The following is a 21,263-nucleotide window of genomic DNA, read 5'->3' on the forward strand; positions in this document are numbered from 1 at the left end:
TTTGTTTGTTTGTTTGTTTTTCTCTTGGCACACTTTGGGCAAAATAAAAAAACTCAGCCTAACTGAATATTGTGAGCTTGTTTGACCACATGCTCCTATCTTCTGATGGCTGCTTCCAGGAGAATCTCTAAGCAATGTTTCCAGCACCTTGTTGAATATATGCCATGAAAAATTAAGGCAATTTTAAAGGCAAAAGGGAGCCCAACCCAGTACTAGAGGTGTACCAAACAAAGAGCAAGCAGTACAGCTGAATATTGAGTGTATTTTCACAAGGAGATAAACATTAACAATCAAAACCAGGTTTTATTATAAGAACATGCTGATTAGGGCTGGGTATCGTCACTGATTTCTAGAATCGATTCGATTCCGATTCACAAGGTCCTGAATCGATTCAATCCATGATTCGATTCAATTCGATTTGATTCTATTCGATTTGAATCTGGGAAATTTTGCCTCAGACAGTCAGAAATATTATAATTCAGATCAGTACATTTACATATTTTTGTATCTATAAAAAGGTAGCTGACACTTTCCAGACTTTATCAAAGGTGTGAGCATCACAGCAGAGGCCTTTGTGTCAAAGTAGCTGAAGATAAAACACTGAAACACATGAAGGTGATTTCAAGGGTGTAAACACAAAGCGCGGACCCGCCGAAACATCAGAATCAGCGAGCTGTCGGCTTTCAGCCCCGACCGTGTCCGTGCCGTCGGGGGAGAAAGGCGACATCTCACTGATTCTGATCCGCGGGTCGGCGCTTTGTGTTTACGTCTTTGTGCAGAAGCCGTGTAGCTGCTCTCATTTACTGTTTTAAATGTTTGGTGGTTGTCAAAATTTTGTGACGTTTCATCTGAGATTCTGGAATTTTTGGCAAAATACATTTATATAAAAAAATCGATTCAGGATTTTAATGAATCGATATCACGTTATCCAAGCCAGAATCGATTTTAATCGATGAATCGATTATTAAAACCCACCCCTAATGCTGATGACGCTGACAGTGATCATGGGAATGGTAAATAAGAGTGTGCCACACAGGCTGTTGGGGCACACTCTTATTTATCAAATGGATAATTAACAAAAAACAAGACAGATAAACAAAATGCTGCTGTATATGTAGCACACATTGTGAAATGCTTGAGAAAATACAGTAATTTAGATGACTACTTGGAGTTGTCATCCCTACACACTAGGCACCGATTACAGTAAGCACTGATTTTTATCAGGGCAATTCTTTTGTTTTGTTTTTTCAATAATGTTTCAACTTTAATGACCATGTCTCACCAGTGCTACTGAAACAAACTATCAACACCACTGACTGCAGCCTGTCTTCTTTATAATTAGAGCATTTGGAAAAAATTCACTGGCTGAAGCATTACAAGCCATCAGACAGCTGTCATGTACCATTACAGCTGGCCTATTAATGGATATATAGGGAATGCTACTCTAATACGACAGAGAAGACAATTTATTAGAGAGCAATTTCAACCTGCGAATGTACTTCATAATGCAAAGACTTATCCCTATAACCCCACAGTAATGGAAACTCTGGCTTTACATAAAAGTACACCACAGACATTTTGATGTCAGCAGTGGTGTTTTCCCTTCATGCAAATATGTGATTTATAGATGATGTAAAAAGGGATGCATCGTGATTTAATCATATTAGTTTGTTAGATGGCTGATGTCAAGATAGTGCTTTGACCATAAATGACATGCTGTGGTAAAAGACCAAGGATGCCAGCTGCAGCATAATTCAGCCGGTAATAATGAACAGGCAGCTTGCAGGGAGAAGATAGTGCAAGATTTCAAACGCTGTCCTTGATAACAAGCAAAACACAGTATATCTTGAAAAAGTCTTTGTAGCGTTTGTATCCCGGTAGACTCTAGCTGTCAGTAAAGACATTTTAAAGTTGATTTGTAAAAGCCTCTCAGAGTGTTGTGACGTAATATCTCACCTCTATATAACAGACTTGTGAGGAATACAAATAAATTGGCCAAAATCTGTAGGCAGGCAGTAATTTTCCTGAAAGGTAGCCAATGAAAGGATTGGGGGAAAAGTAAAGGCAAGGCCAGCATCAGAATTATGAAGTTCAAACAAGGCAAAAATATTTGTTGAATCACTTACATTTCATTCTCAGTGATAATTTCAGGGTGTGCTGCCATTTAAAAGGCTTTGTAAAACGCCCACAAGCTCAAAGAAAAACAATTCATTCTTGCATGCTTTTATGCTTTATTCGCTGTTTTCGGTTTCATTTTCAGTTTGTATTGTGCATTAAGTAGCACCATGTCTGCAGTCAGTCTTCGTGCTTTACCGTTAATTAAAATTTGCATGTTTTGATTTCCAGAGAAGAAAAATGCAAACAGTTTTCATAGGGCCTATATATTCAGCTCTGCCCTACACATGAAGTTAGGTAGAGCATAAAAAAGGTTTGTAGGACCTGTTAAAACAGAATGACTGAAGGTGAAGTTCATTCTTTCTACTCACCCTGTGAAGTCAGAGAAGTGACACGAGGACAGACACAGGGAAAATAAGCCTCAGAGTCACAGACGAAGAGTGAGACAATGAGCTAAGGTTCATTTAAGCTACTGTCTCGTGAGGTGGTGAAGATTAATTTTTCATGTCAAATTCAGAAGGCGGCTTAAAATAGTTTAAAAGATTTGCTGTTGGTCTCCTGATATTGAGAGAATCACTCGATGAGTCTTGCAAATTATCCATCTATCACACTGCAAATGCCAGTTTGTTTACTTGATGTAGTATTACAAAGTTGAACTGCCTAAAAATGACCCACACAATATAAATTACATTTATTACAATTATATTTGAATTCTTATTATGTCTGCAAAATTATGCAGCACAATATATGCATAATCTCTTACTGTTTAGCTTGAGGAATGATGGCAAAATTTGAGTGAACACAAATGTTTGATTTCATCACTATGCTGTGCTGGAGGAGTGTTATGAATGTGCACAGGGTACTTTTTGCAGCTGCAGTGTACTTACAGTATGTTGTTTTGCTTACAGGGCTGACCCTCAGAAATTGGATGCATTCATCATGGACAAAGCACTGTTGGACTATGAGGTCTCCATAGATGCAGACTGTAAAACACTAACAGTAGGAAAACCTTTTGCAATTGAAGGTAATGTGCGAGCATATCAATTATGAACATTTTAGATGAAATCTATCACTACTCTGACATGTGAATAGCATCCACCAGCTCTGGTTTTAATCATCACCTGATTTTAAGAGGTCTTTCTGCGTCACTGCAGACTAACTGACCATGAGCAATTTTAGAACAAGCCTAAATTTAACAATATCAATCACTCAACGTTTACACAGTGGTTAATCTTTTGGCTTTCAAAAGCTTACACTCTCCAGTGTCTACTGTTAATCTGTGGTCCATTTAGAAAGCCTCTTCCTCCCGCTGTGAAAATGTTCCCGTGGCGGTTGCTTCCATTACAAGCCATCGTAGTCCCACATTCCAGCGGTGTTGTTAATTACTTAATGCACTCTTAAGCCTTCAAGATACAATACACATCAATCAGCACGCTTCCTACCAAGGAAAGGTACTTTTGCAATTGGCTGTTGCTGAATTTGTCACACTCTCCTGGCCTGCTAAGACGTTCAGAGATATAATTATATCATCAAGCTTTGCTTTGGAAAAATTATGACTTTTTAAAGTAAAAAAGCCAAATTATCCAGACCTCCAAGTGTATCAGCTCAGCAGCTTGTTTTTCCCATGGCTGTAGACCAGGGAAAGAATACAACAGCAGCATGAAGGTGACATGAAAAAAGGTGTTTTTGCCGTTATGACAGAAGAATAATCGCTAAAGAGTCTCTGTGTGTGTTTGTGTGTGTCCAATGGCAGGCTATGGCATTGGCCTCCCTCAGAACTCTCCACTCACTTCCAACATCTCGGAGCTTATTAGTCAGTACAAGTCAGATGGCTTCATGGACATGCTGCATGACAAATGGTACAAGGTCGTTCCCTGCGGGAAGCGCAGTTTCGCTGTGACTGAGGTAAGATTAAAGCGAGGCAGTGTAAGGAAAATAGAGCGTATTTATCATTTCATTATATCATAAATGATCATTTCTACAATTTCAAAATCAGAACAATATAATATAACGCATTTGTCTCATTTTTATGTCTTACTCAAATCTTACTCAAGTTTCTTTGCTGTCAAATATTTATGTGGAATCTTTATTTGAAAGCTCTGAAAAGTCTTATGTACCCCACACAGTGACTTACTCAGAAAAGTAATCTTTCATATTTTGTTCACTACACATAAAGTCTACTTCAATAATTATACTACAAAATGTCAATGCAAAGAGGCCATTTTCTCGAGTAACTCATAGTATGAGAAATATATGTTTTATTAGAAATGCAATACTAGTTATTTCTGGCCATATTTCTCCCCGACTGTGACTTCAAACACTATAAAAGAGGCTCCTATAGCTCAGTGCAGACTGCACACAGCATACTGCGCTTGATCCTTTTGTACTTTGTTCTTTTTATTTATTTTCTTAGCTGCTGTGTGGATGGCAACATAATGTCTGTCGATCACAAGGATGTCGCCTAAATAAGCACTCGTGATTTGTACCTTTGAATGACAGCGTCTACTAAATACTTAATCTTAAATGTAAATTGCCATTTTATGAGCTCAGAAGCAGGAGTTGTGGCAATGTGGCACGTTGCATTGCCACAGATTCAATGTCACCTAAGTGAATCATTTCCCGGTGTGTAGCAGTTAGACATGTTATAGATGCTATCTAGAGCTGCAGACATTTAAATTGCTCCGGGTACAATTCATTTTGCACCATCATACCTCAGTCTGCCTAACGCTACGGAGGAGAAACCTGCTCAACTGATATTTAGCTTCATCTGGGTGTGTATTTCAATTTTTGTCTCACAGAAACCACAGTACGGTGATCATGTGCACACTTAGGGTTCTCATATTATTGGTAATGATTTTAAATATCAAGTATATATCATTAACTTAAAATGACCTAAACTGATTTCTAAACTTTGTTGTTCACTTGCATACATCGGGCAACATCAGCAGGGCCCTCATGTCATATAAGCAATATGAGTTACTGACAAGCTTGGCCCAGTTTTAGCCCTGCTCAGCACTTTTTTGTAGCAATTATTTATACCGATGAGTGACTACCACCAGCAGTAAGCCTAAGGATTCTGAAAAGATGAAAAATCTGATGGATTGGCTTCACTGAGGTACAGTAGCCAAGCTCTCTGGCATTTACCCAGCTCTCCGTCACCCCAAAGAATCTGATCCCATTTGAAGTAATAAAATCAATACCAATAAATTGCATATTATTCAATTACCTAACATTAGGAGGGCCAAACTTAGCATTACCGAGAAATAAATGGTGATAAAAGAAGTGAAGATGATAAAAGTGATGTGCTTTTTTATTGATTTTTTTCTGCTAATTTATGCAGTCAAATGGTGAAATATAACAGCACCATTAGAAATGATTGTTGTATATAGTGGTATGAGCCTAGAAGCGTGTGTTACCAAAAACCTGTAGCATATAGTATGTGTTTTCATGTGCTGAGCCTTCTAATGAGCAGTGTTGGGAAGGTTACTTTTAAAATGTATTCCATTACAGATTACAGAATACATGCCCCAAAACGTATTTTGTAACGTATTCTGTTACGTTACTCAATGAGAGTAACGTATTCTGAATACTTTGGATTACTTAATATATTATCATGCTTTTTACAACTACATAAATGTACTATTGCTGTGTGAATTATTACTATTACTGAAGGTCCGCGACTCCGAACCGTAGTAAAGGGACCTCTGGCTAATACATCGGTTCCGTTTCGGGCTCGTAGCCGAAAAATAGATTTACTTTGTTGTCTGGGTCAACTTTGCTTGCGAGAGACAGAGAGAGGCGTTGAAAGACTGCTCCAACGGAACTTATTGTTTTCGGAGGAAAACACGAACACGGTGTACAGTCGAGTCTTAATAGCTTACTTACAACTGGGCTCGTCAGGCACTCTTCTTGGCTGCAGTGGTTATTATTATATTTACATGCTTCCAGCTCCCGTTTCTGCTCGATGACAACTCGTACTTTTCCACTCTCCTTTTTCTCCCTCCTCGCGCTCACAGACACATAACGGGTATGGCAGTCCATTCTCCCTGCAGCACGGACTACACTGCCCATGAGGCCACATCCTTTAGGGCTATGTCTCTAACACTCTGCCTATTAGCTTAGCACAACAACAACAACAAAAAGGCGCTCTCTCACCCAGGAAACACACAGTCGCAGAGAGAGAGCGTCACACTGTAACCACGGCAACCGTAACCCTGCCGCCTGGAACAACAGATCGTAGCTGTCAAACAAAACCCAAACAGTCCTGACCCGCCACAATATGAAACAGGAAAGTACCGCCGTGTAATCCATTTATTTCAACAAAGTAACTGTATTCTAAATACCACCTTTTTAAACAGTAACTGTAACGGAATACAGTTACTCATATTTTGTATTTTAAATACGTAACAGCGGTACATGTATTCCGTTACTCCCCAACACTGCTAATGAGGAATGTTGGAGTGTGCTATTAGACACAGGCTCAAACGTGTTCTTTATTCACTGAAGCTGGAGTATTAGGCTACGTTCACACTGCAGGGAAAGCGCATCAAATCCGACTTTTATGACCCTTTGCGACCCATATCCGATCATGGTATGTCAGTGTGAACAGCACAAATCCGATATTTTCAAATCTGATCTAGGTCACTTTCGTATGTGGTACTGAATCCGATACATATCTGATGTTTTAGAAAGCGACTGCTGTTTGATGGTTATGTTGCATTAAATTCGTCTTTTACGTCACTGACACAAGACAGACACCAATTATCAGCGCTAGAGAAAACAAATGAGAAAGCATGGCGGCCATTGTTATAGCACGGGCTCTCTTAATTTCTCAGTGTCCTTCTCTCTCTAATTTATTTCTCAAAATCCTGTCGGTTACGACTGTGCAGGAATTGATAGACTGCTGCGACAACACCTACTAGCTCTGTAGCCGCCATTTTTGCTTCCGCAAACAGAAGGCGTTGTGTGTGACGTCTTCTTTTGCGCATGCGGGCCGCTTTGAGGGCCGTGAACCGTTCACACTAGAGAGCGTTTGCTGTCATATTTCCTTTGTAGTATGAACAACCAGACAAAAAAAATCGGATTTGATCACAAAATCGGAATTGAGCATTAAGACCTGCAGTGTGAACGTAGCCTTAGATCAGATTAACGTCACATATATACAGTGAGCTCATCTTGACTTTGAAGGATACCGCAGTTTTTCCCCTATCCCAATGGATTTCTATAGAGTTTAAAATGTATGCCAGCACAGCCAAAGGTTACTATTCTCTTTATTCAACAACTTCTCAGGAATCATTATCTTCCACCGTCCAAAATTTCATTACTGCTAGCGTGCCAAGTCACAAAAATGCATTGATAAATTTAATCCATCATGTATTCTTCACCAACATGACTTTATAATGTAATCACTGCAGCTGCCCCGGTATCAAAAAGCTATTGCACACTCAGCACTAAAAAGATTCTTATGAGAATATATGTAACTGCAGTAACTGCAACAAGTGGTCAGTTAAGCAAAGCGTTATATCACATTTGTAGATGGCTACATGTACAGACTCGCACAATAATATGGACACATTTAGAACAGAACGAGTGTAAATTAAGATGTGAAGGAGGCAATCACAATCTGATCGAAAGTGTGATATCCCAGAGGGATTCTCTTATATTTCAGAAGAATGAGAAAACTTGTTCCAAGAGATTTAAAATTAATTTCATGACGTGTTTGCCCTGAGTTTGTAAATGCAAGGTGGTCTTACTTCAGATTTCCAGTCCTCTGAAAAATTATTCTGTTTTTATTTAAATGAAACAAGCAATTTTTACCTGTGACTGACTTCGTAATGATATTTGGAGGCTATCGCCCTTAATTTTGCCCTCAGTTTCTTTTTATGAGCAAAATAAGCTAATAATCCATATGAATCACATGTAAGCAATACATTTAATATATTATTTATTGCATTGTGTGTCTCAAATAATTAGACAATGAGAATTTCAAGATATAAGTATAAAGCTTAAAGTCATTTACTGTCATATGAATAAGAGGACTCTATGCAAAATCTAAGTACACCCTAAATTACAGATTCAGTTACTTATAAAACCATCTTTAGCAGGAATAACTTAAAGTACTTGTTTTCTATATGACTTTGTAATGCCCTCACACTGTTGTGTGACTTATACAGGGTCATTGCAACACCTTGATTCTTTCTGTTGTCAATGTTCTATGCTTCATTGTACTGAGATCATTGCCCTGTTGCATGGCCGAAGTGAAGCTTCAGCAGTTCATCAGATTGCCTAGCATTTGGCTCTAGAATAGTTTGGTGCAGGGGTCCTGTGGCTGCAAAACCAACCACCAACCACCAAATCATCATCACTAAAGTGTTGTGCTTGACAGAGGTGTTTGTGCCGATACGATTTGTTTGTTTTTTTGCCAAACATCTTTGTTTTGGTCTCATCTGTTCAAAGGACATTGATCCAGACGTCTTGTGGTTTCTTCAGATTCAGTTTTGCAAACATAAACAGTGCTACCATGTTCTTTTTAGAGAGAAGAGGCTTGCAACACTTCCAAACACACACTTGTTCATTTAAAAAAAAAAAAATCATACTGTCATGAACTTTAATATTTAATGTGCTAACTGGAGGCTGTAACATTTGAGGTATTGCTCCTGGGTTTTTTGCAGTTTCTCTGAGCTTGCAAGGTCTGACCTCTGGGTAATTCTGCTGGGGCATCCACTCATGGGAAGATTGTGTCATTGTGTTAACAAACAACTGAATGCTCCAGACCAGTAAATTGCCAAAGCCTTTACTTTTATAGTCCGTTGCATAGCATCCTGCGAAAACAATCTGTTTCACTTGACTGTTCATGGATTGTTTTTAAACATCTGCTTCTCCATATGCATATCTGTATACACACTCCCTGTATAACCTCCTTTATCCTTCCCACCTTTTCACTTTCTCAAGCTTCTCTATCATATACTGATTGTCTCATTTCTTTCTCTCCAGACGCTGCAGATGGGTATAAAGCATTTTTCTGGTCTGTTTGTGATGTTGTGTGTGGGCGTGGCTTTATCTTTGCTGACCACCATAGCGGAACACATTGTGTACAAGCTGGTGATCCCAAGGGTCAAGGAGCCACGCTTCAAATACTGGCTACACACAAGCCAGGTACGGACCAGACTCACACTCAAACACACATGTGGTGACCGTGACTGTGGTCACACTATAATTTAAAAATAGTTTGTGCAAGCAATTATGAAAAATAAGATTTATAAAATGAATAGTTTTTATCTACAGTTTCTGGTTTTGCAAATTTTGTGCATTTGTTTTTTGTTCTTGCTTTGTTGTTGCTGCTTATGGTAAAGTCTTTCAGACACTTAAAAATCAGACACATCATTTACAGTAAGCACATGTTGTTGCTTGTTTTCCAGAGATTACACCGGGCCCTCAACTCAGTCTTCACAGATGACAAACTACCGACTATTACAAAGCCTGAAAAGGGGTACTGTTATTGTCTTTAAAGTGTGGGCATTGTATTATTTCAGTTTGGTCTTTCATCATCTATACTTGATGAAACATCCATCCCTAAGTGACTGATCTGAATCTGATCTGAGCACATATGTGTTGTAATTATTTATGAATTGTTTGGAACATTTGTTTGTTATCTTCATCAGTACATTACAAAAATTCAGTATATATGGTGCAACAGATCCATTTTAAACACTTTATACCATTTTTTGTTGTTTTTGCTGTTTTTCGCAGGTGTGATGTAAGAATTGTTTATTAAATGCTGCTTATTTTCCCATCACTTTGGATTTTTAAACACAATAACATAGTTACATATTACAAACGAAGATGAAAAATGCTCCTAAATGTGATGCATGCTTAAATACACCACATTGACTGAGACTAAAAATGCAAACAAGGTGTTCCTGTAAGAAGCCAATATTTGAAAGTTAAATGGTGCATTGGCCAAATTATAAGCTGAACAGTAAGTGACATCAATTAATATCCAAATGGAAGTTAAGGGACCCATTTTTAATCAAAAACTAAATAGAAAGGTCAATCTGTTGGAAGCCAATTATCAGTGAGGGAAATTGAGAAAATAATCCACGCTGACGTCACGTGGTATTGTTGAAAACAGTGGGTGAGAAAGGGAGAATCAGTAAATCATGAAAGCGTCTTTATGTAGGCACTTTCAGTGTCCTTTGCATGGGGACATTTAATTGCACATATTAATACATATTAGTTGCATACACTTTGATACTGTGTGCCATAGCGTAGCCCTGCCCTTTTCACATTTAGCCATCAAGCATCTAATCATACCACCACCCTTTGTCTTGATTTGGATTTACTTGGTCTCCCCTTAGAAGCAAAATAAAGTTCCATTTTATAGTATAGTTCATTCACATCTACCACTCACTCCATACTGAGAGCACACTCAGGTGGAGCACTTAAAGTAAGGATTAAATACACTTAATAATTATGGAGCCGAGGCCATGTGAGGGATGCCTGTGGTAATGAGGATGGATTGCCTACTCTTGCATAATTATACTCATTCAATCAAGTTATTCTGCATGCTGTCTAAGAGTCAGAAATTATTACTGTCTCATTGTCAGTGCTCTGCCGAAAAACTTGTGTGTCAAAAGTGTCTTTTGTGCAATCAGAGCACTGAAATCAGATCTTCCCGTGCAGGATTTTATACTCTAGACAGTTTCAGTTAGAATTAAACTGTGCGAAACGATACCAAAATGCATCATTATCAGTCCTAGTCTGTACTGTATGGTACTGAAAATCGCTATACAGGATGACCAAATGGAACACATGGATGGAAATTAAATTGGAAATCACTACTACTTAGGATGAAGCTATAGCACATTTCATTTCCTAAGTGTGTTAACTGGGATGTAGGAAAACCCAAAGACAGCAGAGAACACTGTCTGTGTGAGATAATTAGCAGCAGTGTCTGTAATACCGTGAAATATTCTCGGATGGCCAGTTAAGATTGCATGCTTTGGTATCAAGCACAGTGTTAAGGTCATGAAGCTCTGGCAATGACTGACAGCCAGGCTAAAATAGGATTATCTGTCGCTCTGAATACACCAATGATATCAGTTACAATTCAGCTACAATACTCTGTTTCAGTAGTGGAGAATTGTTCCGTCTCTTTAATACCTAATACTAAAATTACGTAAATTAGTTGGGGTTTTTTTTAATAAATAGTAAACTTATTTAACATTGTATTTCATATCATTTTATTTACAGTTTTCTTTTTTTGTGGCCTTCCATTTAATATGCATTATTTTATTTTATTTTGTTTTTATCTGAGTAGGGTTTTCATTTTCTAATCCCACTGTCTCATTTAGGAAAATTTAAAATGTAGATATGATTCATGCCATGGCTGACATGTGCTTAGATGGAATTTGTGGCATGTTTTTAAAAACCTGCTGACACAGGTCAAAATAAGAGACAAAAAAACTGTAAGCTAGTTTTAAAGTAATTTACTTGAGACTGGTGTTCTACGCTGTAGTCCAATGCAGCGATTCTATATTTTGCTTAATAAAAGACACCCTCTGACCTCAGCATAGCAAGCTGCGTGTGTCTTGTTTTGACTGTTGATAGAAACATCTGTACTGATATACGGGCTAGGAAAATAAAAGTTACTGGTGAATAAAATGCAATTTAAAAAAAATCTTTTTAGCTTCGAGAACTGCTGCAGATAAGCGGAAGTAGGATGAGAAAACTTCACTGATTGACATAAGATAGAAAAATAACTGCAAGTACTGGAAGTTGTGATTTTCAATACTATCGGATGCTGTTTTGGTGTGTCCAAGTTTTGTTTTGGCCTCTCATATAAAGAATATAATTCAAATCGAGGGCATCTTTAGTTCAGGCTGGAAACAAAATCAAGCTAATAGTTCAGTCATATGCATTTGGCAAATCTCTTGCAGGGCGTGCTGTTTAGGTAATTTTAACTTCACACTTCAAGCTGCTTTGCAACCAAACTCTACCCCAGCTTCTTTTTTATGTAATGTGTCACTTAATGTCAGTTATCATTAATCATTCTTTGAATCTTTCTGCTTTTGGCTTTTCATATATGTTGGAAGGGTTGTGAGAATTTCACTGGAGGAGGACCAAAAATCTAACCTTTTAATCCAACCAGTGGTAATACACAGAAAGACAGCATTGAAGCACAAGTAATGCAGACATGGGGCAGGCAAAATGCAAAAACATGACAAAATATCATACAAGAGGAAACCAGAGACTAAAAACGTGGGCCGAAACAAATAAAAACACCAGGAACTCCAGAAAAAAAGGTACAGGAAAAGAATCACTAGAAAACTGGACTAGTAGTAACAAGACAATGTGGGAGAACAAATGGGTGTATATATACTGGGGTGAGTGATTAAGTAATTGGACACAGAAGAGTAATTGGTAGTTTGGGAATGGATGTAGAAAGCAACGCCGGTCAGATTAATCAGGTCATAGATTATAATTATCAAGGATGGAAAACTACTAAAGGGAGGAAGTAAAACTGATTAGAATACACAAAGACTAATGATTACAAAATATAACAGGAAATGACTTGAACCGGAACATAACACTCCAAAACCAAAGGTGTGCAACTTTCCAAAACTTAAATAACTACACATGGAAACAACAGTCTTTCTATACATACATCTTGATTTTAAAGCATAGATCCAGTACATTATTATAGTGGAAAGTTGTCTCAGGCTGGAGAAAATGAATAAAAATGTGTGCTATGTGAAGAACACGTTCAAATGTTGCAGAAAAATAATGATTCGAATTTTGACATGACTTCAGTGTGAGTTGCACACATTATGTTGCACATTTTTCTTTCTGACCTTGATAAGCATTATATTTTGTGGGTCACTGCATGGTGGTAATTTCTACAAGGGCAAAAAAAGTAAAGTCTGTGTTCATATATTTTCCATTGAAATGGTGTGAACACTGTTTCAATCATTGTACCAATTCATAAAAGATGAAGGGGCTGCTCTCAGAGTTAACACCCTGAATACCAAATCAAGGAAAATTGCTTAGATGGATGGATAAACAATGAAGGAATCCAGCTTTTTAGTTAATGCGAAAGGAGGAAATGCTGTAGAATACTAATGAAAAAGAATCATCTTTATTTATCTCACACTTTTCAGAGCAGTGGAAGTGCTTTAAAACAAACAATAAATAATCAATAATATAAGCAGAAAAGAAGGATAATATATGTCAGTTAACATTAAAGTATACAAGTCTATAAACTGACTCCTTTTATTTCACCTTTGGCTTAAAAGCCTTAATTTTCCACAAATGCTTTAGTGCTGACAGTGCAAAGACCTCATACCTCTATTTCTTTCAATCTAAATGTTCTCAAACACACCGGGGACCTACCTGTGAATATCTCACTTCGTTCAGAACTTACATACTGGTCATATTTCCTGCCTTCACAGTATTCTCCAGTTCCATTTTGATCTGGCCCAGAATTCCTTCATAATAAGTGTTTAAACCGAAATTGGAAATATATATCAATTGATATGCATACATACATCTATTTTCACGTAACATAATTTCCTGTTTTACCAAAAGATAAAAAGATAACAGTTGTGACGATTCAAATATATTTTATCTACTTTTTATGGGGTTTATCATATAACCATGTTAAACACTGTGCTTAATGCTATAATATTTTTTTAAAAAAAGAAGCTAATTTTAAATATTAAATCAACAATAATATAACGTTAATGCATTAGTCAATGTCAGAATATGCAGCATAATTTTCATTGTTTTTAAGGTGTTCTTTTTTGAGCAGTGTACACAAATTTTTAACATCTGTAAAACAGTATGAAAAATTAAAATATTAAATTTTTTGTGTATTTTGGGTCACTTTGGAAAAAGACTGGTTTAAAGGATGAAATTTGTTTTATTTTTTACTTATTTCAAACATTAAAATTAGTCAAATTTGACCTGTATAGAATGTAATAGTTATAGAATAGTTGAAGAACTTCCTACTGGTTACATTTGTAAATGCTGAAACTTCCATGATTATCTCAGGACTTCAAAATGTTCCATCTTTTACTGCAGACACAAGTGCAGGTGTCCTCCTGTCAAAAAGATGCACACATGAATTTAATAAAATTAAAAACAACTCTTTTCATGTTGTGTGTCAGCTTTAGTCTCTTTTGATGTCTGGAGTATCAGATTAAATTCTCCTTGTTACTTTTTTTATCGCCAAGTGAAAATTCCTTTGATTCAAAGAGCTCGTCTGTTAGGCTTTACTTTGTGTGATGAGAGTATCTCATCTTCACTGCTTTAATAAAATCATGTTAGTTTTTTTTTTTTTCAGCTTGCAGAGGTGGTCCAGTAGATTTTAAAAAGTTTCTTTTTGGAAAGGAAAGGAAAAGAAAAGAAATGTTGTTCTTTTGTTAGACTTCAAGTTCAATAAGGCCTACAGCAAACATTGGAGTTGAGAGGGAATATGTTTTATTGGTCCCTAATATACTTTAAAGTTGTATTTTCATCTTCAGTAATAAAGAGCAGACAGTTAAGGCAATCTGAGGTATTTTTATTATGGACTACAGTTTGTATACGTAAAATATGTTTTCTTAACTTGACTTTTTGTATTTTGAATCATAAATATAATTTTGTTAAATGCATATTTTACAAAAATTGTGTGCTTCTTTAAATTGTAACACTGAATATTTCCCTTGGCTTTTAATTCTCTAACTTAACCAAACAGCTCATAATCTTTAATAAATCAATAGTAGACAATGAAGAAATAAATGAAGCTTATTATATATTAACTAAACTAAACAATGGAATAATAGCTAAATTTACAAAATCAGTTTAAATGATAAGGGCAACATCAGCCTCTAGCAAACATTTCCATGGTTGGTGAAGCATAAAAGCAAGGACACAGTGGTATTTTCTCCAGTGATAACAGAACACTCATCTTCTCAACTTCTCATTTATGTAGTGTAAATGCCTTTATTTCTATCTTCTTCCTATTAAGTTCTTGCTGTGTTTTTTTACATGCCTTTTTAATCTTTTTCAACATGGGTTTATTTTCATAGTCAGTACAATCAAAGAAACTGACATATCACCAAGGTGAACTACAGTTACATGTTCTTCAGAGGTTGTGTAGCTTTGAAGTGCTAGTCAAACCTCTTTGAATTGTGAATTAATATTTTCTTGTTTGTTATCCTTCTACGTTGCTTGTTACATGATATTAAATGATTTTTAAAAGGCAAGAGGAATGATGTACATTGGACAATGATTAAGGATCATAGTGCTACTAAGAATGGAGGACAGCAAAAGGGGGGAGGGAGGAAAGAAGAGGATTTGTAAGGTAATACATGTTAAAAGTGCAAATGAACATGAAATCCGTGGTGTTGTGTCAAAGTAATGTCTCTCTGGACCTTCAGTCCACATTACTGCTGCTAGTGCTTGTTAGCGCAAAGATCACAGTGGACCTGGGGTTGGATAGGAAAGGTTTTGGGGATCAGGGCTGGTGGCAGAGGAAATTAATTGGACATGAATTTGACTTCTATATTGAGCTCTGGCAATGTCTTCTTTTTTTGTGTGTTCAGTACCTACATGTGGCGATAGCCTATTCATTAAAAAAACTTGTGCATAAGACTGGATCCAAGCATCTGCCAAATATTATTTGGTGAGTTGCTGCTATTCCTGTGGTTTTTCAAACTTGAACACCAGGTTCAAAGTTCTGACAAAACTGAATTGGCAATATAACCATTCAGCCAGTCCGATAATGAGATGTACTTTAAGAAATTCCAAAAACAATCAATCAATCAGCCTCTTACTTACTTGTTTTTTTAATCTTATTGTACTGTCATACTGACATTAAGATGTACATGAACATGAACATTTGAAGGTATGACTTGGGGTGAATTTGCTGTCGCGCCCATCCTGGGAAGACTGTGGCAACACGCCTGAATGCTCCACTGAACCAAACTAGTGGTGGTCACACTTGCTATTGGTCAGATAATCAAGTGCATTTGATCTGCAGCATCTGGCTGCTAGTTAGTCAAGGTGTCTTTATATACTGGCAAGGCCTTAAGCCAAGCTAATATCCACCCACAGCTTTTCTTTAAAAAAATTGTTTTGTTTTGTTTCATTTTACCAAGAAATGTACACGGGCTTAACAGGATAGATATACCGGCATTTCCTTAGGGAGGCAAAAAGCAATTAAATGAGGAGGGTTTGGTCCTCATTACCTGGAATGACCTGAAATACTACAGAATCACTTTAAAAATCTATCATCTTTTAGTCCTACCTAGACTACTGTATCTGTTTATGTCTCTACCTATCAAAATCCCCAAATCTCAGTTCCATGACTGAGACAAACAAATATCTTGATTTATTTGGAGCGGGCGGAAAACCTAGAATTAAATATAGCACATTATTAATTCATAAAGATAAAGGCGGCTTCTCCCTCCCAAGTCTCCGAGATTACTACCTTGCTGCTCAACTCAAAATAGTTATACAATGGTGTGATGATACTTGTGGGGCCCGATGGAAAGACATTGAGAATATCTGTGGGGTCATTTCAATACAAGCCCTGATAGGAGATCAGAAACTGGCAACAGCTTGTAAGAAAAAACTGAACCCCTTGGCATCTTTTACATTGCTTATCTGGTTTGTGTGGGGAAACTGTTGCAAACCATACCCACATATTCTGGTCTTGTCGAAAACTTTCTAAATTTTGGGAAGATGTTATATCAAAGATAGAACAGACTATAGGCTTTAAATCAAAACAACGGCCCTTCATAACATTTTATTTAGGAGACTTACCCGAAGAATTAACAAGCAATAACAAATATCTCCTGAAGATTCTTACTGCTAGGCAAGGCAAGGCAAGGCAAGTTTATTTGTATAGCACAATTCAACAACAAGGTGATTCAAAGTGCTTTACAGAGACATTAGAAACAAAAACAAAAAAAAGGATGATTTAAAATTGATTAAAACAAGCAAACAAACAAACTAATTAACAAACAAACAAAACAGTATATAAAATCAAAACAGATAGAATCAGAACAGTAGATAAAATCAGTAGTTAAATGTAAGTTTTGAAATTTAAGCTTAAAAGTGTGGATTTGGTGCTTTATTCAAATGCAGCTACTGCTGCAGCGAAAAAAGCAATTACTCGTAAGTGGCTCTGTACTGACCCCCCTGTTCTGGACGACTGGTTGAGCGTTGTGGAGGAGATTCATAAAATGGAAAAACTTACCTTTTTGTTAAGGTTGCAAGATAATATTTATACCACAACATGGGACAAGTGGTTGAAATCTATCTGAAATTAGAATGGGATTTATTTATTTTTAATTCCTGTTTGTGCCTACTCACATCTATATAAACTTCTGTATGCCTCGCCGAGGCTGCTCTTACATCTGTAGATGTGTTGTCAATTCATGAATATAAAGTCATGTTCTCAGAATTGCTTTGTAGGGAAAAAAACTGTGTTTTTCAGTCGACTGCTTGTTTTGTTACTGTTGTTTTTGTTTGTTTGTTGTGTTCCTTTTCTGTTGTAAAAAATATGTAAAACCTTTATTAAAAATTAAGTAATAAAAAAAACTATTATCTTTTATGCACCGAATGAGAAGATTTTGTCTGCCTGCTAGAAAAAACATCAGTATATTACCATACTCACACTCTTGAGGATCCTTGAGCAAGATACTAACTGCAAATTGCTCTCCAATGCATTCAGAGGAACGATGTGTTTGAATGCTAGATAAAAAGCACTTACGTAGAAAAATTCATTGAAAAAAAAAGTGCTATGAATGGATGAGGCAAGTTGTGTAAAACGCTTTGACTGCTCAGGTAGAGTAGAAAGGTGCTATCTCAAGAATAAAAGCAATGTCTCTTATTCGAATACCACAGTCAGTAGGATTCAACTATGTTAAACAAATGTCCAAAGTTTCATGATGATTCAAAAATGATATTTAAATGTTGTCTACTGATCAGCCAGCAGAGCCATAAGTCATCCCTAAGAACGTGGTGCTTGTGTAGACAAAACAAACAATAAACAGGACAATACCCAAAGAACACCCTTTTCATGTAATGACATATTTAAGGAAAAGCGAAAAACTATTTCTTAGTAAGCAGTCACACTGCTATTCTTCCAAGACTCAATGTAACCCCCATAGCAATTATTTCCAGTCTTTACCCCCGTAAGCAATCTTCTAGAAATTGTTCAACTCTTTCAGTCCAGCTCTGTGTAAATTGCTGTTTGTCATATAACACGTTCAGAATTGTGTGTGCAGTGGCAGCTCATGGTTTAGCCATAGCTGATGCCTTGATTTTATATTGGATTCAGACTGGAAACATTTCAATTCAATTCAGTTTTATTTATATAGCGCCAAATGGCAACAAAAGTCGCCTCAAGGCGCTTTATATTGTACAGTAAACATGCAGTCAGATGAACTGATGAAGGTTTCTCCTATTTCCAGGTGCAATGAGGGAAACAACCAGTCTGCGCCTTGGAATCCTGCAGAGTCGTCCTACTGCAACAGGCGAAGGATCCTTCCACAAGAGATGCAAAACGACCTGGAATGCCCGTCATCCCAGGATCTCCCTCCTCCACCGCCCCCTTCTCCCCTCCCTCATCCCCACTCTCTCCCTCTGCTGGAGAAACCCCTGCCTATAGTAACTACCTCTAATGGTCGCTCTGACCTGTTAGGAAGGGGTTTGGACCAAGGACTGGGGCCAGGGCAGGGCAGTTCTGGGCAGTGCCGTGCTTTGGGAGTGGGCGACTGCGGTCCAGGTCTGGGACGGAACCCGCTGGTTCAAGAACTGTCAGAACTGGAGAGTCAAATCCTTGTAATCAAGCAGCAGCTGCAGTCTGCCATGAGGAGGAAGAGAGAGCTTGAACAGTACCAATCAGAAAACCAGCAAGCAAACCAGACTGCACCCAGTCAGCCCACTTCACACCAGTCTAACCAGTTTGTTCAGTATACCCAGACCCACCAGCAGATTAAACAACACAAAAACACATGTCCGGAGCTGTGAAGCCAGTCCCAATTTGTCCAGGAAAGAGAACCCTGGTTAACACACTGGACTAGTTTTCAAAACCAAGCTGGGTCCCGGAACAAATCCTTGCCTGAGTTCTGAAGTTAGAAGCCTCACCGATTTCCAATAGCAGGATCCTCCTTATGGCTCTGGAGCTCCCCTCAACACTGCACTGAAATGTTCGGCAGTGATCAGATCCTGCTCTGCAATTCCAAGTAGGACATTTTCTCACTCCTGGAACATGAGATTGAATTAGATGAGAGGTGCTGGATAAGGGTGAACCAGGGATCTTGAACCAAATCTGTTCTGTTGTATCACTGAAGAGCTTTGCAATTCCTTGCCCCTCTCAACTTCCCTTATATTACAATTCTTTAACTCCTTTTCATGCCTATCTGGTTCTTTTACCTTTTTCCTGTTTATTTCTTCCTTTTGTCCCTGCCATGCCTCCCCCCCTAAAACCTCATTTTTCCAAGGGTACAGATTTGCTTGCTATGACATTAAGCCTGATCACAGATATGAGGACTCTTTGGTATTTAAGCTTAATAGACTAATTCACCTGAGTCTTTTAAGACTCACTGAGGATTTCAACTGACCTGAGGTTGAACCCAGTCATCTCAGTCTTCATGTTTGTGTGTCTTGCTGAAACCTTGTATCTTTCAGCTATTACCATTGATGTTTCTTGCTTTTGGTAGCATGTTTGTATTGATTAGGGGTATTTTTTCTCTAATAAGCTTTTGAAAGGGTCGGTCGGGTGGTTAGATGTAATCATTTTTTTAAAAAGATAAAGCTTTCGCAAGACACATTTACATACGTAATGAACACCAGGTTGACATTTTATGGTGGATTATAATAAGCGTACACACAATCTTATTTATGGGTCACTGTATAATGTCCTGCACTTCACTGATGCACACTGAATAAACAAAGTCACCTTAACTTGTCAGAGTTTGAGTTAGGGTATAGAAGTATTTCACAGTGAGATCACAACAATGGCAAGCTGGCAACATAAAACCTAAAACAGGATTAAATTGAACAGTCTCCAGCTTTTTCTGCGGTCAGGGACCCAAAACAAAACCTTTCTGTCCAGGCTCTTGAGGTCATACTGGTGCTCTTGTAACATTGTGACACAAAATACATACTTTTCAGTTCCTCATTTAAGCCAGCTGTTAAATAGTAACTGTATGAACACAGACCACTAGTTTAACTCTGACACGTTATTAAATGTGATTTGGATTCAAAAATGAACACAACACAACAGTTCCCTCTCTGGGGCCCTGTTTCCTTGCATCATTTGGGTTTGGACATGTTCTGTTATTAAATATCTTCTTTGCACTTATCTTAGTTGCTGCATTTCTTTTTTCCCCCAGTGTCTTAAAAATGTTCAATTTTACAGGTCTGTAAATGATTTCCTGTACAAATTAGAAAGTAGAGTGTGGCATGCTAAGACTCTGAGGCTTGCTCCTACCTCAACCTTGGTTTTAAGTTATTATGCCTCCAAAACCTTGACGCTGCTCGTTGCAAAACAACTTATTTCAAACAGGTTTTTTAGAATCCTTAATCTCATTTATATCTGGCAGCAAAGTGGATTTACTGCCAAGTGACTCAAAGGAAGACCAAAAGCTCAATGATTTTAAGAGGATTTAAGGTATTTCCTTGCACTTACGAGTCCCCAGCTTCAGTAAGAGAGACAAGTGTGAATTTACACTTGAGAACAATGGCTGACAGCCACTGCAAACCAGACTTTTTTTTGTATTTATAAAAGCTTCACCATTTAGATTCATCTGTAGTTACTTATTCCAGCTCATTTTAATAGATTATTTTATAAAAACGTACAGCAGCTATATATTTAAAAAACTCAAACCACTCAGAGGTTTGTTCCCTACCTTGAAAACTACATTTGGTTGTTGCTATTCTTCACTCATATTGCTAGGGGACAGCAATTTGGACAGGAAGGCATACTCAGAACAGCTAACGATGACATTTTACGAAGACACGGCATGGTAAAATACCGCCGCACACACAAACAGCTCCTATCTATTTAGCCAGTGTGTCTGCAGGGTAAGCGCAGGCTGTCACAGCTGAAATGAATACCTGACAGAGCAAAAGAGCAAGTGCACAGACTGAGC

At 37.6% G+C, this 21,263-nt stretch overlaps 1 protein-coding gene across 1 annotated transcript in view; it reads left to right on the forward strand.

Annotated features, from left to right (window-relative positions):
* The window catches only part of grin3a (glutamate receptor, ionotropic, N-methyl-D-aspartate 3A), a 53,063-nt gene extending 32,489 nt beyond the window's left edge, over window positions 1-20,574 (forward strand). Inside the window, exons 6-10 of the mRNA XM_085413624.1 lie at window positions 3,024-3,139; window positions 3,869-4,020; window positions 9,109-9,270; window positions 9,534-9,604; window positions 18,579-20,574. Of these exons, the coding sequence (XP_085269750.1) occupies window positions 3,024-3,139; window positions 3,869-4,020; window positions 9,109-9,270; window positions 9,534-9,604; window positions 18,579-19,137 (1,060 nt within the window). The 3' untranslated portion in view covers window positions 19,138-20,574. The remainder of the gene's footprint in view (window positions 1-3,023; window positions 3,140-3,868; window positions 4,021-9,108; window positions 9,271-9,533; window positions 9,605-18,578) is intronic.
* Window positions 20,575-21,263: the final 689 nt, after the last annotated feature.

This window comes from Rhamphochromis longiceps, linkage group LG7 (genome assembly GCF_057381845.1).
Source record: "Rhamphochromis longiceps isolate RC_006_pf linkage group LG7, R_longiceps_female_GT1.1, whole genome shotgun sequence".
Lineage (NCBI taxonomy): Eukaryota > Metazoa > Chordata > Actinopteri > Cichliformes > Cichlidae > Rhamphochromis > Rhamphochromis longiceps.